The sequence below is a fragment of the Mastomys coucha genome, unplaced genomic scaffold, assembly GCF_008632895.1.
Source record: "Mastomys coucha isolate ucsf_1 unplaced genomic scaffold, UCSF_Mcou_1 pScaffold14, whole genome shotgun sequence".
NCBI lineage: Eukaryota > Metazoa > Chordata > Mammalia > Rodentia > Muridae > Mastomys > Mastomys coucha.
Window position 1 is genome coordinate 67,253,360 of NW_022196896.1, and position 18,254 is coordinate 67,271,613.

Sequence of the window (18,254 nt, forward strand, 5' to 3'; positions counted from 1 at the left end):
AGGAAGGTAAGAGGAGGGGAGGGAGATGGGAGAGGGAGGGGAAGGGGGAGGGGAGGGGGAGGGAAAGGAAAGGGAAGAGGAGGGGAGGGAAACTTCTTTGTGGGTCAAGAACAAGAAACTGCCAATGTGTGCACATGTTCATGGAGGCAGGCAGAGGTGTCAGAACTTGTGTGTCACTGAGCTCTCTAACAAGTATCCAATGTCCACCAAGGCAGTCCCACTTTAGAAGTTTCTCTTCTTCGTGTACTGAGTCGGGGAGTGGGGGTGGGGGGTGGGAGGGTGTCTCTATTCTCTACACTTAGCTTTCTGCCCTCCCAAGATTTTCAAGATTGTACCTCTCTGGGTAGGCTACTGTTCTGTCAGGGAGGAGTCTCCCAAGTATATTAAGAATCAGGAGATGAACCACAGCCCTGAAAGCTGTCCACACGAAGGACCAGCTGGAAGGATGCAGCTGTAGATAACAGGGATTCTACTGCATCTGTGGAGTTTTGTATTCTCCAGCAGTGAACAGCAAATAGGTGGCTCCAGGCTGATCCAGCCGGGTCCTGCTCTTCAACCCCAGGGTACTTCTCTGCAGATAAGGTGCGCTCCTGGCCACAGAGTGCAGGGCCCGCCTTACTGTGCTCTTCACTGCCTGAGCCAGACTCTGAGTCTCTGGCCACCTGGCCATTTCAGCTCCTCAGCACCTGACCTCTCTTGTTCTCTGTAACTGCCTTCCTGATGTCTCTCTGGCCCTGGGACTGTGGGAGTTTAAATTCAGGCTCCCTGACTTATGGGATTTCCTATTTGGGGGACCTCCAAGATGACCTCAGTTTTAAACAGTAAGTTCCTGTCAAGATGGAACCCAGCCATGGCTCTCTGAGTTGTACAGAATGACAAGATGGACATCCACCTCACTGCTGAATGCTCCACTTGAGGAATCACAGTGTCACTAAAACATGGAACTGGATCTGGGGCTCCTGGGAGTTGTGGGCTTGTACTGAGGGCAGGATTTGCAGTCTCCTTCCAGGGCAGTCCCCATTATCAGCTTTCGGATGGGGTCTCTACTTCCCCATGGTCTACCACAGAGCCCTGCTGTTTCAACTTGGCTTAGTTTTCAATGCTTCTCCTGTCTCATGTCTCTTTCCCCATATTCTTCAGTTTCTCACTGCCTATGAATTTCTAAAGCTCCTTCTTAGGAGTAGGCTATGTTATCTTGTCCTGACTCTTCTCCCTCACCAGGTCACACAAAGGCAGCTTTTAGTCTGACATCTTACCCAGAAATTAAATGCGGGAGCATTTAATTTTTTTAAAGATGTATTTATTATTTATTATATGTAATTACACTGTAGCTGTCTTCAGACATCCCAGAAGAGGGCATCAGATCTCATTACAGATTGTCGTGAGCCACCATGTGGTTGCTGGGATTTGAATTCAGGACCTTTGGAAGAGCAGTCAGTGCTCTTAACCACTGAGCCAACTCTCCAGCCCCCCATGTTTAATTTCTCAAGGAGCCACCATAATGATTTCCAGCATGGCTTTACCACCTTGCATTCGCACACAAGACTTTCCATTTTCCCACATCCTTACCAACAAGGGCATTTTCCCCTTCTAGTATGTGTTCACACACAGAGACAGAATATCTTCAAGTATGTGTTAATATCTATACAGTATACGTATGTATGTCTTCATCATAATGGTGTGAAGTGTTAGCTCATTTCAGCTTTGATTGGCATCCTCCTTTTGACTAGTTACAAATTCACGTGCTTACTGGCCTTTCTGTCTTTCCATTGGATGGAAAGGACTGCTCAAGGGGGCTGGCGAGATGGCTCAACAGTTAAGAACACTGGCTGCTCTTCCAGAGGTCCTGAGTTCAATTTCCTGCAACCACATGATGGCTTACAACCATTTATAGGGGGATCTGATGCCCTCTTCAGGCAGGCAGATGTATATGCAGCAGAGCACTCATACATTACATAAATAAAATTAAAAAAAAAAAAAAGGACTACTCAAGCCATTTGCCCATTATTTTGGGTTCTTTGAGTATTAATGGGATGTTGGTGCTAGAGCTGTAGGTATTAGTGAAGGTTTTTTTTTTTAAGATTTGTTTATTTTGTTTGATGTACATGGGTGTTTTACCTGAATGCATGTCTGTACATCACAGGCATGTAGTTCCTGTAGAAGCTAAAAGAAGGTGTCAGATCCTGTGTTGGTTTTTATATGCTTGGTCCAGGGAGTTAGAAGGTGTGGCCCTGTTGGAGTAGGTGTGTCACTGTGGGTGTGGGCTTAAGACCTTCATCCTAGCTACCTAGAAGTCAGTATTATGCTAGCAGCTTTCAGATGAAGATGTAGAACTCTCAGCTCCTCCTGTACCATGCCTGCCTGGATGCTGCCATGCTCCCACCTGGATGATATTGGACTGAAACTCTGAACTTGTAAGCCAGCCCCAATTAAATGTTATCCTTATAAGAGTTGCCTTGGTCATGGTGTCTGTTCACAGCAGTAAAACCCTAACTCAGACAGATGCCCTGGAATTGGAGTTGTAGGCAGTTAGCCACCATGTGGGTGCTGAGAACCGAACCCAGGTACTCCGGAAGAGCAGCCAGTGCTCTTAACCACCGATTCTTCTCTCCAGCCCCTGTAGTACTATGTCAGCATCTCTTTCTCAGAGGATCTGTTTTATTTGAAACTAAACAGGTACACACAGAGCCAGGTGATGTTTCCAAGTCCAGACTCACACCCCACCAGCAGTAGTGCCTCCACCCCGGTCCTGCTGATGGGCCAGGCAGTGCTCCATCCCAGCTTCCCTGCGTCCCGGCCATCACCACTGCAGCCAGCACAGGCACAGCAGCAGCCACCACCCTATCTACAGGTAAATGAGCGTGGGAGGGGGGGATGGGTGGGTTGGGGGCAGGGGCCGAGGGCATGGGGTAGGGTTGACGACCCACTTGGGTTCAGTGAGCAGAGACTGAGTTCTACACTTGACTTTTACAGACATTTTCTTCCCTAGTAGAGAGCAACCTCAGAAAAGTTCATATTTGGTACAGTATGAAAGTTTAGGCCCTTGGCCCCATGAAGATTCTGTGCCCCAGTGTAGGGGAATGCCAGGGCCAATAAGTGGGAGAGGGTGGGGTGGCAAGCATGGGGAGGGGGAGGCAACAGGGGTTTGTTCTTGTTATTTTTTGGAGGAGAAACTGGGAAAGGAGAAACCATATGACATGTAAATAAAGAAAAAAATCTAATAAAAAAAAAAACAGAAAAAAAAAAAAAGAAAGAAAGTTTAGCCAGGTGGTGGTGGCACACACCTTTAATCCCAGCACTTGGGAGGCAGAGGCAGGCGGATTTCTGAGTTCGAGGCCAGCCTGGGCTACAGAGTGAGTTCCAGGACAGCCAGGGAGATCCAGAAAAACCCTGTTTTGAAAAAAAAGAAAAAAAAGAAAGAAAGAAAGAAAGAAAGTTTAAGGGTAGGTTAACGTTATGCTTCATATGGTGGTATACTGGAAAGATCTATTTAAAAATAATTCTTGTCAGTTGTGCATCTTGATGGGCTCATACCTTCACCAAAAGAAAGTCAAAAGCTAACAAATGTTTTTGTCAAACTTTTTAGTGCATAGAAGTATAAAATTAAAACGCATCTAGTTAAAGATCCATCAAGCCGCTTTAGTAAATGTGTTAATGTGTGAAATAGAGACTTTACCTGGAAATTGGAGGTGCAGTTCCTGAGACACCATTCAGAAAGCAGAAATTACTTCACTGGCTTATGAAGCACACCAGAAGGAGGACGGGTGGGTGCCAATGGCCTGAGGGGTTCAGATTCAGGCACTGTTCCTTCAGGGACTCTCAAAAGGCCCCATTCTCCCTCACACCTGTCCAGGGCACTCTCTTAGCTCATCCTTCATCCTGCCTTGTGAGACTCTCCTTAGCCTTACAGGACCACCCATCTCTGCAGGGCATCTCTGAAGCCTAAAGACAGCATGCCTAAGATGTCTTGAGTCAGAAATGGAGAGAATCAGCATCCTTAAAGATCTGGGGTGCCGTTTGGTTCTAAAGCTGTTAAACTATCTGTGGTATTATCTTCAAGTCTCCCTGACCACACCCACAGAGATAGTGAGTGTCAACTCCAACTTTGGCTTTGGGGATCTTGTCAGTTCCCACTCAGGAAAGGGAAGTCATCTGACATGGCAAGCAATGAGGCAGAGAGACAGAGATGGAAGTGAGAACAGGAGAGGTCGCCATGAGTCTTCAGCAGCTGCAGTTTGCAAACACCTGCTGCGTTCAAGATGCAAAGTAAAGATGCCAGAGCGCTTCAGCAACCCTGGTACCCTTGGCTTCTCAGAGCGCATGCACGCACGGAGGTGGGCTGCCCAGCACAGCGGTGTGCTCGGGGCCCTAGCGGGCACAGAGAGAACGATGGAGAAGTCTTCCTTCCTGAAAAAAGGCTCAGAGGCAACTCTGGCATCAAAAACATACTGAGTTTGAGTGAAGGAGAAGAGATGAGAGGAGGGTGTTTTAGCAGACAGTCCAGCATGAGGCCAGGGGTAGGTATGCTGCCAAGCTTCCAAGGTGGTATAGGGACACTAGGTTAGTAGAGAGCGACATTTTATTGTAGACAAGAGTGGAAAATAAGAGTTTGAAACTTCCAAAGTCAGACTGACTGGTTGACTAATTTGCATTTCCAACCAGGAACTTTTTCTTCCAGGTTCTGGAAAATGGCAGTATTTGAAGTAGATGCAGGGCCAGGGAGCTACTCTAAGAGGCATGTGCATGCGTGCAGATTCTTCCCCGCCCATAAATTACATGAGCCTCGGGCTCCACCACCTACAAACATGGAAGACTTTACATAGATGGTGTGCCTTGGATTCAGCCTCAGCCCCAAGCCTATTGGCCCAGAAGGAGCCCCTTCCTCTTCCTCACCCAGAGTTGACGCTTGAAGGTGCTGTCAGAAAGCTTGGCTTTTCCCCATCATGCACTCAGGCATGCACACACCTGCACGCATGTACCACTGCCTAGCGGTCTGAGGAGGGAGTCCCAGAATCTGGCCGCACCTGCTGCAAACCCCAAAGGTACTGAAGTAACTTGAAGAGTGGAGGGACTGGCCAGTCACGCAGCCCCTTTCCTGCTTTTTCCTGCATACAGGCACCAACATCTCTGCACAGTGAGCAGCCGGACTCGCTCCTTCTCTCCACCTTCTCCCAGCAGCCGGGAACCCTGGGTTATGCAGCCACACAGCCAACACAGCCGCAACCCCCACGCCATTCCCGCAGGGTCAGCCGGCTGTCAGAGTCCTAAGGTCTCCAGCAGCCATCTCAGTAGTGCCCTGACACTGGAGTCCAGATGCAACCAGCTTTAACCAATGGAAAACGGGGTTGGCCGTGGGAGATGGGAAGAAGCGTTTACGTGACTCTGTGACTCTGGCGCACCCTGTATACATTTCAGAACTCCTGATGGTAACGTGTCTGGAGTGTGGCACTGGCAGAATGGGGAAAGAACAGGAATATTGGCCATGATTCCCTTGCCCCAAGCTTCTCGGGCATCCGCTACAGCCATACCAGACAGGAACCAAGTGTCCCCGTGTGGGCGCCAATTCCTGGTCTATTTGTAGAGGTGGGTGGTACTTCTCACTGCCTCCAGGAGAGAGCGCTCTGGGTACTCTTACCAACTGACACAGGTCCCAAGCCCTAGCAGGCCTTCACTCTCTTGATGGTCTTTCCTTTACAGTCAAGGACTAAGTTAAAGGTCTCTGGAGAGAGTATAAAGAGATTATTTTTTATTGTTTTTAAATGGTTGTTTTTGTTTTAATTTGCACACCTGTGCACAAGGGAAATAACTTAGGCACTTTCGGGATTTGTGTTTGTTTTGTGTTGTTTAATAAGGTCCCATGGCTTCATTGGGAATCCACGATAACAAAAACAGCCCCACCAATCAGATAGTGAACATTGTTATTAATGAAGCTGCAGATCCACACTCTTGGCCTAAACCCTTGGAGACTGCGGCTCCCGGGCACCATGCCTACCTATCAGGGAGTATTTTCCTTCCTAAACAGAACACTGGACTCTTCCTGTTAACTTCACTGAGAGTAACTACAAAGGTGGACTAAGAGCAAAGCACAATCTCACAATGATTCCAGAATTCCCTAGAGACCTCTTAGAGGGCACCAGGGCAGGCTGCATCTCCCAGAAAACCAGGCACATGTCGGCCATCCTAGTGAGGCAGGCTGCCGCAACTTTCCACATATCTTCCCTGATGATTCCGAAGATTGGATTTTTCCTTTTCAGAATGCACTTTGCTTTTTTTTTTTTCTGTATGTTTTGTTATGTCGAGGTGTTTCTAAAGAGAAGATTTTATGTAATTATAAGAGGAAGTGTAGTGAATTGTACAGCTGTTGTAATAATGACCTATTTCTATAAAAAAATAAAATTGTACGGATTATGTGTAAATTATTTTGTATCTGAGATACCAGTTCCATTCCCACATATGAAAGTATAAAGGTTTCCTTGTGTTTTTCTGTGAGTGAACATTTTGTAATAAATTAACAAGTTTGTACAATTTCCTTGGTCCCTTGTTGTGCATCCACGCATATATCTCTTTATTGGGAACCCTTAACATTTTTGAGCTGTTGAAAACCTCAGAAGTTAAGTTCTTAGTCTGTTTTCTGTTACCATGATAAAGTAAATGAGGTGGAGAACATCAGAGAAATGGGCTCAGAGTTCCAGAGATTTCACATGGTCACGTGGCACTGTTGCTTTGGGCCTGTGGCAGCCTCAAAACGTCATAGAATGAGTTCATGGCAGAACAGGTCTACTCACCTCAGGACTGTCAGGAAGCAAAGAAAAAGTAAGGGACTGGTATCCCAATAAAGGGACCCCACTGATAGCCTAACTTTATTCCAGTAGGCCCCACATGCTATCAGGCTACACCCAGGAGCTGAAGTCCAGGACTTCAGCACTTGGGTCTTTAGGGGCCATGCAAGACCCAAACTTCAGTATGGCAGAAAGAAGCTAAACAATAAAAGGAATACTGGAATGGAGTTTTTTGAACTGCATTATTCTGCCAGTTCCCTAAGGCTTAAAGCTTGTGACAGAAAAACAGCATTTCACTGAAGAAACAATAACAAAATAATAACAGGAAAAAGTTGCTGGGAACATCTCAATCTTGTGGACATAGGTAGCCTGCAGAAATGATGGAGATGCTCCCCAATGCATCCATTCATTGCTTGCAATTGCTCTCAATCAGGACAGATCTGAAGGACTCTCACTACCAACATGAAGACCAATGATACCAGCAAGGTAGGTGTGGCTGTGTGTGATATGTGCACACATACGCAGCACAGCAGGATGTCTGAGGTCTCAGTCAGCTGCAGCCACTTTGTTCATGATGTTCAGCATACTAAAGATGAGGGTGCTCCAGTGGTTCTGGTGGTCTGTCTAGACTGAGTGCTTCTAAGTTCTTGTTCTCTTGTTCAAAGAATTGAAAGAAATACACATAAATAGTGAATTAGCAAGAGTCTTATTCAAAAATAGAGTAAACATATAGACTAAATGCATTGCTATGAGAGAGCAGCAATCTCCAAGCATGATTGTCCTGGGTTATTTTGCAAAGCTTCCTCTTATGGGTCCAGGAGGAGTAAGGGGTTAGTTGCCAAGTATGAGATGTGGGTGATTTTGTGTTTCCATTGAAGGGCTTGGGTTACGTAATCCTTCATTCATTCAACATGTTCTTTATCATGATACGTTTGATTTTAATCATATGCATGTCTAATCATGCCCAGGCACAGGATGGTAAATAGGAGACTCCACCCCTCCACAAAAAAAAAAAAAGTTCACTCAATGGACACAGGTTGTCTTACTGCATGTGTACTGAAAACAGCCTAGGCTGAGTTGGACTCACCACCTGCAGTTCCAAGATATGTTCCAGCAAGTTCGACCACAAAAAGGGAATCACCAGAGGTTGCTCGGGAGTTAGTTGAAGGTAGAAGAATTGACTAGCCACTTTGTTTGGAGAAGGTTGTGCATAGAGCTTTGTGCAGATGCATGTCCCAGGATGCTAAGCTGTCTCTGGAAACTACCCACTTTAGGAGCTCACGGTTTAGAAACCACCAAGATGCTGGCTACATGGAGCTAAAGTTCCTTCTAGGGCTCTGTAAGATAGATAGGTCAGTAATTTTACCCTCTTCTGTAAAATGATGATGGCTTCTACTTGGTTCTCTACCTAGGATCTATTTTGGATACCATGAGGTTGCTATAGATATGTACCCTTGATTGCTCTGTACCTGAGGGTGGGGGTGGAGTGGGCAGGAAATAGTTTTTCATTCACCAAGAGGAGTATTTTGAAAGAACTTGAAATGAACCCTGTGTTTAAAACACAAAGTCTGTATGGAACTCTGACCTATTTTTTTTTTCTTTTACCCTAGCATTGTCTAAGGGTTAGAGATTGGGTTTTTCTGGAAACGAATTCACAGCTTAATTGTAGTCATACTTTAATTGACGGTTAGACTCCTAAGTGGAACAAGATTGTCAATGGATACGGTGTATTCATTATCCTAAGGTTGTCCATCTGAAAGCCATTAAAAGAGGGTGGAGTATGTTGTGCTCCTAATTTAATTTAACTCTGCCTGAATTTTGCACATGTTCAGAATTTGGGTTAACTCAAAAAACTATTATTGTGTAATTTTCCACTAAGTGCATGTATCATGGGAACTATAATCAGCGACTTCTTCATTCACTAACTTTGCTCATTAGAAGGTCATTCTGCAACTACATCTGTGTCCCAGAAAAACCATGACCTTACTGTCTGGAAAAGTATAAAGTGTCTTGGCTCAAGAGTCAAGCTTGAATGTGACCTCAGTTTAAGATACTACAAACTAACTAAACTTGTAGCACCTTCTGTCTCTAACAATTAAAATGCACTTGTACAAACAACATTGTTGTCATTGTTAGATAAGGTCTCACTATGTAGCTCTGGCAGGCCTGGAGCTCCCTACATAGATCAGGCTGGTCTGGAACTCACAGAGCTTTACCTGCCTCTGCCTCCCACTGTGAGATTAAGAGTGTGTGCCACCACACCTGGTGAGGTGAAGCAGTTCCTAGTCATGACTTTGCACTCTTGCCAAAATGTCCTAGTCAAAATTTAGTGATATAAAATGACTTTAATTTCTGTTTATGTTCTATCCTGAAGATCTCAAAGTCAGCCATTAATATACTGAAAAAAAAATCTAATTTGAGTTATCTAGCTGGGTGGTGGTGGCTCACGCCTTTAATCCCAGCACTTGGGAGGCAGAGGCAGGCAGATTTCTGAATTCGGGGCTATCCTGGTCTACAGAGTGAGTTCCAAGACAGCCAGGGCTATACAGAGAAACCCTGTCTCAAAAAATATATATATCTAATTTGAGTCATCTAGAGAAATTTTCTTAGTGGTCAGATGGACTTCATATTATATAGATAAATAGCCTTGTTTTTCTGTAGAAAAGCTCATTAGAAATGAGGCAGGAGAAATTTTTTTCTTTTTGATCATGATTTTTTTTTCATTTTTTTTTTTTTTCAAGACAAGGTTTCTCTGTAGAGCCCTGGCTATCCTGGAACTCACTCTGTAGACCAGGCTGGCCTTGAACTCAGAAATCCGCCTGCCTCTGCCTCCCAAGTGCTGGGATTAAAGGCATGGACCACCACTACCCAGTTTATTTTTTTTCTTTTTGAATTTTAGCTTAATCATTAATGGATGGAGATGTGTAGTTTATTGACTCCTTAAATTTTCATGTTTTTCTTTTAGTGTGAAGTCAGGAACTCATGCACGGCCTTTTATAAACAGCTTTTCTAATTAACCATTATTTATTAACCACAACTAATTATCATTTCTTGCTCAAGTCAGCACAATCTGATTAGTGGGCTCCTCTGTCTTCTTGTTAGCCTTGCTCAAGATCCCAAATTCATATTTTCAAATTCTCTTTATATCCCTTCCTCTCCCTTCCCTCCTCAGTCTACTCCCTCACTCCCCTCTCTCCCTCTCTCCTCTTCCTACTCTTGGATCTAGCCTCATTGTGTAGCTAAGGCTGGCCTCTGTGTAGTCCAGAATAGTCCCATACTTAATTTGGTATCCTCCTGCTCTGCCTCCTGAGTGTATCACTCCTGACTTCCTTTTAAATTATTTTTGAGTGGCTCTGCTTGGGAGATTGCATTGGAATTTTCTGAGCTCAACCACAGTACCAATCAGCACTCCCATGGAACCCCTTTCTGGTTTGTTTCTCTAAGAACTGGAACAGAGCCTGACTGCTCATTTCCTCCTAGCCCCACGGAGAAGTCATCAGATATTGTAAAGCGTGTTTAACCACTACAGTCAAGGATACCTTGAACTCCTGATCACCTAACTCAACCTACAAAGTTCTGGGATCACAGGTGTGCACCACCACACGTGGCTGTGGACACAGTTTTCTTTCTTTCTTTCTTTCAAAATATGGAACGCTTCACGAATTTGCGTGTCATCCTTGTTCAGGGCCCATGCTAATCTTCTCTGTATCGTTCCAATTTTAGTATATGTGCTGCCGAAGCGAGTACCACTATTTTCTTATAAGAGAGCTAGCGCTTGCCTGTCCGCCTCAAGTCTGGCCTTTGGGGAATCCAAAGGCCCCAGCATCCCTTAGCCAAAGAAGGTAGAGAGACCTAGGTTCCTTGTGAGATCGTGGAATGTCTGCCTGCCTGACTTCTTGCCTGTGAGATCCTGAAACTCGCCCATTGCTGAAATTCCAATAGACATGATAGATTCGGAGATCTATTTCCTACGGATGGCATTTCCGTGGGCATTTTCAACTTGGAAAATACGTTCTTTGGTTGTGGTCTCAGTCATTCCGGGGACCTTCCGCCAAGCACAGTATCTAATAGATTCAATAAATGTAGACTGAGTGAACGAGTGAACGCGAAAATCTGCAGAGCGTCTTCTCTCCTGGCCCGGCTCAGTACCTCCATTGTTCAAGACAGATTGCAAAAAGACTGACAAACTCGCTCCCGTCCCGCCCCCGCCCCGCCTCCGATGCGAGTCGCATTTACGTCACAGCCTAGCCCCCAACTTCCCTCGCCACACCTTTTCCTCCCGCCTCTCCGTGACCCGGAAGTTGTACGGCTACGCGACTTTCCTTCCCACAATCCTTGGCGCCCTTCCTTTCCAACTTGGGCCCGGCAGAGTGAGTATGGTTGTCGGGTCGGGGTTCTGAAATCCGTCTCCATCCGCTCCCAGCGCGGGACTGGCAGACGCGGTGGGATTTGTTCCGCGCCGCGCGGAGGCTCTGCGGTCCGGGGCGGTGGGAGGATGGCCTGCCGGGGTCACCTTAGCTCGGTCTCGGGCTTTCCCACTGCCTGCTTAGAGCCTCCCTCCCTGTCTCCTGCGTTTAGATGGCTCCCGCAAAGAAGGGTGGCGAGAAGAAGAAGGGCCGTTCTGCCATCAACGAGGTGGTGACCCGAGAATACACTATCAACATTCACAAGCGCATCCATGGAGTGTGAGTACCGGGCGGTCGCTGTGGCCTGCGACCCCCTTCCGGCTCCGGGCTGTCACTCGAGCATTACTTACAGACTGGGTGCTCTAGAGAGCATGCGGCTTTTTATTCCAGTATGATTGTGTGTACATTGAAGGTGTGCGGGCTTTGGTTAGTACGATAACCGGGTAGTCACTGGAAACGGGAGGCTGTGTTTGAGCTTGAGGGAACCGTAGTATTTGGGAAGGTTGGTGATGCTAAAACGCGAGGATTTTGTAAAAGGGAACTTTCGGTGACTTGTACGCTGCAGAAAAGTGGCCGGTTATTACCTGTTCAGCCCCTAATGTGAAATAGGATTGTTTGCGTCCTCCGATTATACAGATGGGTGCTAGTTCGGGGCAAGTTGTAATATTGGGGCTGGATATGCTAAGGACAGAATTTATAAAGTGGCAGTTATAGAGAGTAATTGCGGTGCTTATTCCATTTGTACACGATCTATTGGCATTTACATTCCAGCCTTAGAGCTGAGCTTCTTGGACTTGATTGTTCAGTATCTTCAGACTGATTTTGCCGGGTTGAAATGTGTGTGCGCACCTTGTGAGTTGCCCCGTATGGATACTGCTTGTGGTCGGCCAGGTTCCTTTATGTTTGGGACTGAGCACACTGTCAAGCACTGTTTAGGCTGGGAGAAAGTACAGGCTCTGCCCTCCAAATTTATGAAAGGGGGAAAAGTAGGCAACAAGGATTTTTTAAGTTAGTGTTGTGGGAGTGTGTGGGTGTTGCCCAGTATGTGGGGGGAAGGGTCGCTCTCAGGTGGAAGGTACTCCTTAAAAGAATCTTTAAATAGAGCATTGTAGAAGTGATGTGGGCTGTTTGGGTGGGTGTGATTTTTTTTTCCCCCCGGGCCTTTTGTATTTTGTTGAAAAGTCTCTATCTGAGAATCTCTAGCTTCGCTCATTCTTTGGTAATTTCTTGGTCCCCATAGTGGTGCAAACCAAATCTGCTCTCTGCTGTGTTCCACACCTAGCTTTCCCAGTTTCACTGATGCAGGTAGTTCAGCCCAGTGCTAGCTCTACCCTCTGAGATCACTGACTGACTTCGAGGGCACCTTTTTCCAATTCCCTTAACCATAACATTGAAATTGCTCAGTGTTTCATCTCTTTCCTGGTGTACCCTTCTTGGTCTTTGTAATTGATACCACCTGATTGGTTGCTTGCATGAGTTTTTTTCAAGCTAGATCTGAAGTGGGTTGTCTGGGCACTAGAGACACTAGTGGGCACTAGGCTGGTGGTGGGTAGAATAGAGAAAGCAGGGTGGGTAGAGTAGAGAAAGCAGAGTGGACTTGGCAGGTGTTGGACAGACCTGGGCTGTTTTGGTTGATTGGATTTGAGATCTTCCTGTCCAGCCGCCAGTGTTGGGATCATTGGTGCACCACCATGCCCTAGAAGGTTCAGTTTTGTTTTTTGTTTTTTGTTTTTTGTTTTTTTTTTAAAGATAGCCCTATCATGTACCCTAACTTTGTAATTCATGGGAGAGTGGCTGCCTCCGTTCCCCAGAATGTTGTCTTCCTTTTGTATAAGTATTTTGCCTGAATGCTTCTATGCTCCACATTGGTGCTAGAGCCAAACCTGGGTCCTCTATAAAAGCAGATATTTTTAAGCGCTGGATCATCTCTGGTACTCAGAGAGATCCACCCCAACATTCAGGATTGCTGTGAGCAGGCCAGGTTGCTGATTGGTACTCTGGGAGAGTGAGAGTGAGGGGGACATCTTGGATTGTAGGATACTCAGAATTTACCCCAACTTTTTAAGTACTAATGCTAGTTGCTGAACATTTCATGCTTGGCAAGAGGATCTTCTAACTAGTTTTAGGTTTCATGGTGACATGCCATTTACATGTATAATTTTTGATTGATGTTTATATGCTTGTGTTCTGAACTGTAGGGGCTTCAAGAAGCGTGCTCCTCGGGCACTCAAAGAAATTCGGAAATTTGCCATGAAGGAAATGGGGACACCAGATGTGCGCATTGACACCAGGCTCAATAAAGCTGTCTGGGCCAAGGGAATAAGGTACTGTAGCCATTTGGTGCAGTGATGACAGCTGACAGCTTATCCAATTCCTTATATAGTGTAGTGTATGTGACAGATTTGATAGTTCAGTTACCAGGTGTGGGGTAGAAAAGATATGGGACAATGGGTCAGGCTAAGCTTGTGTCCTTTGTAAGGGAGACAGCAGTGTTGGAGCTTGCTGAGATTTGAAGAGGTCCATTGGGTACAGGAGAAAGCAGTGATAGAGAGACTGAGGTGTTGGCCTCCCTGGGAAGGAGGCTTTTCCTGCTGCCCAGAGGGTTGATTTATGTCCTGTCCTGTAGTGTGTAATAGGGTTAACACCGAGGTGTGGTGCAGCTGCTGTCGTAGGGAGGCGGTTTGGGGTGTATTAGATTGTCCAACAGTGAGCTGCAGTATCTGCCTTGAGGTAAGGTGAAAGGTATCGCGGGAGCGTGAAGTTTGGGGATCTGGGACTTAAATAAGCACCCAGCAAGTCCAAAGATTATGAAGGAAGAACATAAGTCAGCTGTGTTGCCTCTGAAGGGGGGGGTTATGTGTACCTTTTATTTAATTAATGGCTATTTTATCCATTGGCAATCACTTTCTGTTTAAGAACGACTGGTTACCAAGTGACTGCCTTGACATATCCTAACAGGCATGCATCCTGAGACAAGCCTGTTGCTCATTCACCTGGGCGTGTTTTCAAGGTCATAGAAGCTTGTCCGTCAGAATGCAGGGAACAGGGATAGATGTGAATGAATACTGCTGCCTTGTTTCTGATGGAAGCATTGACCTTACCAACACATTTTTTATTAGGAATGTTCCATATCGCATCCGAGTACGTTTGTCCAGAAAACGTAATGAAGATGAGGATTCACCAAACAAACTGTACACGTTGGTAACTTATGTGCCTGTTACCACATTCAAAAGTAAGTATCATAGTGTTCTAAATGAATTATATAGCAGAAATTATTCATTAAAGAAAAATATGAAATTTGTACATAAGATATTGTGTGCCTTTACTATGTTCAGTGAAGAGGTAAGCAGCAGGCAGAATTAATTATCAGACCTTCCTTTAAAACGGTCTTGCTGTGGGAAGATAGTAAGGAGGTTGCTGTGAAGGGCACAGGCGGTGGGGTGGGGTGCATGGGTGCTGACTGGCTGTTACTTTTCCTTTCAGATCTACAGACTGTCAATGTGGATGAGAACTAACCTGCTGAATGTCAAATAAAGTTGCAGAACTGCCTCCAGGTTTTGGTTTTCCTTTTTTGTTGTCTGCCCCATGGGTGGAAATTTGGGGTCTATGGAGTATTGTTGGAAATTAATCTGAGAATCTCTGTTCTGGGTACATGGGAAATTAGAAGTATGTGAAACATTCTTTTCACAGAAGTCAGTTTATTTGGATTGTGGATTTTTTGTTTATTTGTTTTGAGACAGGGTTTCTTGTGGCACTGCTTGTTCTGTAGACTAGACTGGCCTTGAACTCAGAAGAAATCCACATGCGTTTTCCTCCCTAGTGTTGCAACTAAACGTGTGTGCCACCCTGCCCAGCTTGTTGGTGGCATTTAACTACAAAGCTAAGGTGTTAGGTCTCATTTTTAGTTCCAGGTGTATGTGTGGGGTAAAGATTGAGGTTTTATAATTTTAACGTATGAATTTATATCATGTGGGTCCCAGGAATGGAATCGAACCTGGGTGGTCAACCCTGCCTTTCCAGCCATCTTTGCCAACCAGTCTATCTCATCTCTGGAATGTTATGTGCCCTTAAGACATTTTTTAAAAGTCAGTACAAAAAGAACAATTTTTATTAAAAACCTTGGGGACTAACATTGAAGGCATGGTTTGTACATGTTTTTGGAAGGGCATATAAAGTGAATACGAGATATATTAAATGGTTTCAATTACCAGCATTGAAACAAAATTAGTGCAAAAAAAGCCAAATACAGTTGTGCAGGCAATGGTTCTGGGATCTTGGAGGTGAGCTTGGTTTTGACCAGTGGAAAAATGAGCCTGGGGTTGATGTCTCTTAGTTACAGTGGCATCTTTTTCTTCATCAAAGGGCAGACTCATATCAGGATCACAACACTGGTTTCAGCAAAGTTGATAGTCACAGTGTAAACAGGGCATTCCACCACTGACCTGTCCCCTTGAGAATAAATAGAAATGTGTAAGACCTGCAGCAATTCCCCCAGCCGGGACTGAGGTTGGTTATCCAGACTCGGCTTGTGGAGTTCCCTGGTTGTAGGCTGACAGTCCTTGCTTTGGTGTGGTCTGCTCCAGTGTGTTCTCCAGCAGCTTATGGGCTACAGGTCATTCAGCTTCAGTTCTGGCTGTGGTGGGTGGCTCATTTCCAAAACTTTGAGACTGTACTGATTGAGCTTGGCATTTTCAAGTTTGGATTTAATGTTCAGTGGCTTTTCAAAAAAATTCACCAGTGACTGCTCAGTGAGAAGGGACGCCAAAATGTGTTCAAGGGACACAGTCCAGTCCCCTTCAGTCTCAGGGAAGGCCTGGGGACTTTTCCCAGCCTCAGCAAAAACTGAGTCCTGTTCTGGAGGAGCCGAGGCCTGCAGCTCCTCACATTCTTGGGAGCAGCTTCCTGAACTGCTACCTCGCTGGCCCACTTCACCGATCTGCAGTAGCAGAGTGGTTACTGTGGCAATGGCTTGATACAGATCATTTTCCTCTGGATCTTCATGGAACATACTGTACAAAGTTTTACAGAACTGGATAAATTCTCTCTAGAATTAAAAGAAGGCCACAGACAACAGCATGAGGATGGAGGTATGTTACGCTATCAGAAAAGTGCATGCCATTTAATCTTTGTGCTATAGGACTCAGTTCTGAGACTAGAAAGGTACTTCTATCCCAAGCATTTTGATCAAGGGGATTTCCATGCAAACTTTGGGTGGTGAAATGTCAGCTCATGGAATGCATACTTTGATAGTGATAAAAATTGGGCATGTAGCACATATCCCAGTGCTTAGGAGACAGGTAGGTGGAGATACAAAAGTACCATACTGTTCAGTGATTTGGATGAAACACCCACAAATATTTTATGATAGCAAAGGTAGGCTAATACTTGACAGGAACTTTTTTGTTGTTGTTGTTGTTTTTTTTTGTTTTTAAGGAAAACAAATAGTGCAGATAGCTCTGGGTGGCATAACTATCACACATGTGAAAGACTGGGAAGAACAGGAACTGCCTACCTGGCTTCATGTTCAGAGTTGAACATGAAGGGATACTGTTGGCCTTCATGCACAACTGTTCATGCCTTGACCACGCATAGTTTTAAAAGTCACTGAAGTCTTATACAGGGCCACTCCTAATTTCTCATGCATTACCAAGAAGAGCCTTTTCACATGACACCTGCCTCCCTGTGGCACTTGTGTAGCACTAGAAAGTCTCTTTCTAGAGGTGTGGGAGACTGCCTTGTTTGCAACCTTTTGTAGCGGTGACTGGAACACAGCAGTGTTGTAGCAAGTCAAGGTGTCTTACCTGACTCATTTTGGGCAACTCTTTCTCCATTTTATCCTTTTCTTTGGCTAAATCCTTAATCATCTGTTTCAGTTGTTTCTGATAATCAATTGTGTCACCTTGACAAAGGCAAACAGCAGTTTAGATTTTATGAACATTAAAATTGGGATGGTAAAGGAATGGGACCCAAACTAAGCGCAAATTGCATATAAAACCAAGAGGTTATATATATGTCAGTCTTATAGGGCTTCCTGGTAAAAGAGGACCCTAGGAAAAATGAATACTGCAGAACTAGGTAGCTAGGGGCAATCAAGCAGCACTGCCCATGGAGTGAATGGTAAGAGAGGGATAGGCTGCTAGGAGCCAGTAGTGAAACATGCTCACCATTGGGCTTGCCCAATACCAGAGGTCTTGAAGTTGACAACAGAGGATTCTTCAATGGTGACTGGCTATCTCTGTCATTTTCAGTGAGTGCTTAAAAGAAAAATATTTAAATTGGACACATCTCTGATTAAAGAACCAAGGACCAATCTTGTAAAGTTGGCACCTGTAAAGCTAAATGCTTATAGACACACATATAACAAATTCATACACCAACGTGGCTTATGACTTGAAAAACGGCTAATACTAAAAAAAAAAAAATAAAATGATCACATCATTAGTGTATTTAGATGGTGTAAATTGGTGGAATTGAGACTGTTTTCACATAGCCCTGGCTAGTCCTAGAATTCCACCTGTCTGTGGCAGCTCTTTCTCTTCCTCTCAGAAATAGCCTCCCTGGCTGTCTGTTCTCCTTGCTCCTATTAAACTGCTTTTCTACCATCTTTCCCTGTCCCTTGCATCCACCTCATTTCCACATCTACCCTAAGCAATTTTAACAATACACTATATGTACAGTGCTGCCATTTCTGTGTTGGTCATCTGTGATGCTAGGCTTTGTCTGATCTGTCAGGTAAGACACTGTACACATCTATTAATGAGAGAAGGGATCACAAGGTGTCCGCCCCCATGAGGGTCTGGGCTGCTATGAATGCTAGGTGCAGAAGAAACATCTTCATAGCTCAGCCATGCTCACTCAGTTACCAGAAGAAAAGACTAGGGGTGGGAGGGTGATGGGAGTATTACCACATATATGGAAGTGTATGATGAAGCCCTTTATGTATAATGTGCTATTTAAAACTTACACCATGCTTTCTGGCAAATGATCTTAAGCACACAGGTGAGCTGGTTAATTCACTCTGTGGCCTGAGAAAAACAGTAACAGAAAAAAAGGTCAACAGTGTGGTTGA

At 45.1% G+C, this 18,254-nt stretch overlaps 3 protein-coding genes and 1 non-coding gene across 5 annotated transcripts in view; 2 read left to right on the top strand and 2 right to left on the bottom strand.

Moving 5' to 3' along the window:
• Npas2 (neuronal PAS domain protein 2) overlaps positions 1 to 6,416 on the top strand; it is a 185,537-nt gene extending 179,121 nt beyond the window's left edge. For both annotated transcript variants that reach the window (XM_031367287.1, XM_031367288.1), the window contains 2 exons: positions 2,677 to 2,851; positions 5,116 to 6,416. In XM_031367287.1, the coding sequence (XP_031223147.1) occupies positions 2,677 to 2,851; positions 5,116 to 5,268 (328 nt within the window). In that variant the 3' untranslated portion in view covers positions 5,269 to 6,416. The remainder of the gene's footprint in view (positions 1 to 2,676; positions 2,852 to 5,115) is intronic.
• A 4,003-nt stretch (positions 6,417 to 10,419) lies between these two features.
• Positions 10,420 to 10,526, bottom strand: LOC116089524. Its single transcript, XR_004118330.1, has one exon. It is a non-coding gene; the product is annotated as a U6 spliceosomal RNA (small nuclear RNA).
• Positions 10,527 to 11,047: 521 nt separating this feature from the next.
• Positions 11,048 to 14,738, top strand: Rpl31 (ribosomal protein L31). Its single transcript, XM_031367290.1, has 5 exons — positions 11,048 to 11,149; positions 11,358 to 11,464; positions 13,384 to 13,509; positions 14,305 to 14,417; positions 14,669 to 14,738. The coding sequence occupies exons 2-5, from the start codon at positions 11,358 to 11,360 to the stop codon at positions 14,698 to 14,700; spliced, it is 378 nt and encodes a 125-aa protein (XP_031223150.1). The 5' UTR covers positions 11,048 to 11,149; the 3' UTR covers positions 14,701 to 14,738.
• A 533-nt stretch (positions 14,739 to 15,271) lies between these two features.
• Tbc1d8 (TBC1 domain family member 8) overlaps positions 15,272 to 18,254 on the bottom strand; it is a 115,646-nt gene continuing 112,663 nt past the window's right edge. Inside the window, exons 18-20 of the mRNA XM_031367289.1 lie at positions 17,350 to 17,439; positions 16,987 to 17,084; positions 15,272 to 16,229 (exon numbers count right to left, since the gene is read on the bottom strand). Of these exons, the coding sequence (XP_031223149.1) occupies positions 15,792 to 16,229; positions 16,987 to 17,084; positions 17,350 to 17,439 (626 nt within the window). The 3' untranslated portion in view covers positions 15,272 to 15,791. The remainder of the gene's footprint in view (positions 16,230 to 16,986; positions 17,085 to 17,349; positions 17,440 to 18,254) is intronic.

Excerpts from the sequence above, each read along its gene's own strand:
- Rpl31 (XM_031367290.1), top strand. The coding sequence starts at position 11,358 with ATGGCTCCCGCAAAGAAGGGTGGCGAGAAGAAGAAGGGCCGTTCTGCC. Across the intron at positions 11,465-13,383 it reads CACAAGCGCATCCATGGAGT|GGGCTTCAAGAAGCGTGCTC; the intron begins GTGAGTACCGGG and ends TCTGAACTGTAG. Across the intron at positions 14,418-14,668 it reads GCCTGTTACCACATTCAAAA|ATCTACAGACTGTCAATGTG; the intron begins GTAAGTATCATA and ends TTTTCCTTTCAG.